Source organism: Trichechus manatus, unplaced genomic scaffold (assembly GCF_000243295.1).
Source record: "Trichechus manatus latirostris isolate Lorelei unplaced genomic scaffold, TriManLat1.0 scaffold00061, whole genome shotgun sequence".
NCBI classification, from domain to species: domain Eukaryota; kingdom Metazoa; phylum Chordata; class Mammalia; order Sirenia; family Trichechidae; genus Trichechus; species Trichechus manatus.
Window position 1 is genome coordinate 1179140 of NW_004443997.1, and position 3268 is coordinate 1182407.

Below are 3268 nucleotides of genomic sequence, written 5' to 3' on the forward strand. Positions count from 1 at the left end.
ATTAGTGGCAGTTATGTTAATGAAGCAGGACTTGATCTACAAGATTAGGTTGTGTCTTAAGTCAATCTCTTTTGAGATATAAAAGAGAGAAGTGAGCAGAGGGACATGAAGACCCCATAACACCAAGAAGGTAGTGCCAGGAGCAGAGTGTGTCCTTTGGACCTGGTGTCCCTGTATCTAGAGCAGGGGAATATTGATGACAAAGACCTTCCTGCAGAGCCAATAGACAGAAAAACCTTCCTCTGGAGCTGGCACCCTGAATTCAGACCTAGTCTCCTAGACTGTGAGAGAATAAATTGCTCTTTTTTAAAGCCGTCCATTTGTGGTATTTCTGTTATAGCAGCACTAGATGACTAAGACAACGTCTTACCTCCTCTACTCCCTGTTGTGTGATACGAGCAAGTCAGTTCCTGCCTGGAGCCTTGCTTTGCTCATCTGTAAACTGGGGATGATGCCTTCTGCCTTAGTGGGGGTGTTTGTCAACACTCAGCTTGCTGTTCAGGCACCGTCACATCCTACCGAGAGGCACAGTGTCTGAGCAGCTTTCTCCAGCCTCTGGGCCTCCTCCTCATCCCAAGAACCCAGTGCCTCACTGTACCAGTGTGTGCCCCTGCCCCCTGACAAGGGTCTACCTGCCCACATCGACCCTCTCCTGCCCTGAGAGGCAAGGCAGGGGACACTGCCAGCAGCTGACCTGGGCACTGGGTCCAGCTCAGCCACTGGATACTGAGTCTGGAGACTCTGTTTCTATCCTGTAAAATGGGGCTATAGACCTTGTCTGCTTTAGGTTTGCATGTAAAGGGGCTCTGCAAACTGTGGAGTGCTTTGCTGTGGAGCTCTGAGAAGACTCTCCACGTAGCTATGGTGTCTCCTCTGGCCTGGGTTCCTTGGAAGGTGAGCTGGGTGGAGTGGAGATTTGGGTGCAGGGGAGCCTTTCTGACTGCCCTCAATACACCCCTACCTGCTCCCCTCACAGATTCTGGGCCTTTCCATCAAGGAGATGGGTTGGGAAGGGCAGGCCCCACTTCCATCCCTCTGGACAGGCAAGGCCTGGCTACGTCCAGACTCATCTGAGCACAAATTTGATCTGCGACCTCTAGCCAAGAAGGTGCCAACCTATTCTGACAGATGACAAGGCTGTGCTTACATAACTGAAGTTATAAAATGGTTTTATTAACAACTCTTCAATACGGACTGGTGTGCATGAGGAAATAACTAACATCAGTTTGGTTGTCAGCGGTGTCACTCAGAGCCAGATGAGCCTGGCCAGCTTTCCTCTGGCCTCACATCCCATTCCTCCCTCCGTCTGGAAGCTCACCTGCCCTGGTAGCCCCACTCTTTCTTTAGCTCTGCCTTCAGGGGCCACTTCCTTGGCCAGCGCTTCTGATGCGCTATCAGCTTCTTTTGCTGAGTGCTCCCCCAGAAATGGGCTCCTGACCTACGGGTACACATGGGGATGACACACCCACTTGATACTGTGACCTGAGTCACTTCTGCATCCCCTACTAGAAGCAAGCTTTCTGCTAGCAGCGTCAGGTCAGCCCAGTATCCCCGTGTTCCCAGGGCCTGCAGTGTGTGGCGGGGGAAGACACCTAATAAACTTGATGAATGAATGAATGAACAAACAAAATTTGGATAAGGTAGCGCCCCTTTCTTATACTTCCTTTTTGTAGGAAGAGTGAGGATGTTAGGCGTCAGGATGGGGTCACTGAGGCCGTGTCACCTGCTGAACTCCAAAGTGCCTTGCCACCTTGCCAAGTAGGAAGTTCTGTTTTCACTTTTGGGGGTGACCATTGCACTCACTGCTCACCCACGAGACGTGCTCTGCCAGCTCCAGGATTCCAAGTCGCTGGTGACTCCCTTGTTACTTGCCACCCCCGCGTGGCCTGTACTTGTGTAAATTCTCTGTGCTCAGAGCCTTGGGAAAGCCTTGCGCATGGGACACAGCAATCTTTGCTACCAGCAAGGAAACCACATGAGGCTGTACTGAAGGTGGTAAATTGGCTGTGGGCAGGTCGAAGGGTGACGGTCAGGGTTCAAGCTCATGAGCCCCTAACAGGTGGGCCTAGCAACACCTAGCATAGGGTCCTCCGAACCTGTGGGCCACGCCCCCCACAGCATGCCCAGCACTGTGGGAACAGGGTCCTGGGGAGCCCAGGGACCTCAGGGGCTCTGGATATCGCTGCATGGAGGGTGAGGAGCTGCACGGAGGGTGGCCAGCAGGGGACCTGCGGGGAAGACATGGATGGCAGGGGAGCCTTTCCAACTGTCCTTAAAACACCCTGTACAGGTCCCCCACTGGCCTCCTCCCAAGGATTCTGGGATTTTCTATCGAGGAAATGGGTTGGAGATGGGTTTCTCGTACAGCCGGGAAAGCCAGTCACATCTGAGGTGTCAGGGCAGCCTTGGGATGTGGTGATGTCGTGCGACACTTGCCCAGTTGCCCCAGGCCGCCTCCTTGGAGCCAGCCAAGCAATGATTTTTTTCTTGTCAAACTGCTCAAACTCCCCGTTGGACCAGAAGGACCTCATGACGCTGTTTTTTTCCCCTAAATTTTATTTATTTTATTCTTGTTGCTGAGAGTATACACAGCAAAACATACACCAATTCAACAGTTTCTACATGTACAACTTAGTGACATTGATCATATTCTTCGAGTTGTGCGCCCGTTCTCACCCTCCTTTTCTGAGTTGTTCTTCCCGCTTTAACATAAACCCACTGCCCCTTAAGGTTCCTGTCTCATCTTTCACATTGCTGTTGTCAGTTTGCTCCCATATAGATCTCAAAAGAGCATAATGCTCAAGGCAGGCCATTTTTTACTAGATAAGTTAAACTATTGTTTGGTTTTAAGATGGCTTCAGGGAATATTTTTGGTTTAAGTTTTAAAGATAATCTCAGGGCAACAGTTTCAGGGGTTCGTCCAGCTCCTATGGCTCCAGAAAGCCTAGAGTCCATGAGAATTTAAAATTCTGTTCTGCATTTTTCCCCTTTGATCAGGATTCTTCTACGGAATCTTTGATCAAAATGTTCAGTAATGGTAGCAGGGGACCATCCATCCTGCTCTTCTGGTCTGATGACAAAGGAGGCAATTAGCCACACATTCTGCCTCTTACTCCTCTCTTCCTCTGTTGCCCCAGGTGAATAGAGACCAACTGTTGCGTCTTGGATGGCTGGTTGTAAGCTTTTCAGACCCCTGGAACTACACAGTGAACTAGGAGGTCAAACAGAAGCACTAAACACATTATTAGGCCATTTAACAGAGATGCCC

The 3268-nt window shown here is 50.5% G+C and overlaps 1 protein-coding gene across 1 annotated transcript in view; it reads right to left on the reverse strand.

Annotated features, from left to right (window-relative positions):
• Positions 1–2163: 2163 nt before the first annotated feature.
• Positions 2164–3268, reverse strand: part of LOC101357889 (SEC14-like protein 4) — an 18108-nt gene continuing 17003 nt past the window's right edge. Inside the window, 1 exon segment of the mRNA XM_004379097.1 lies at positions 2164–2228. Within this exon segment, the coding sequence (XP_004379154.1) occupies positions 2164–2228 (65 nt within the window).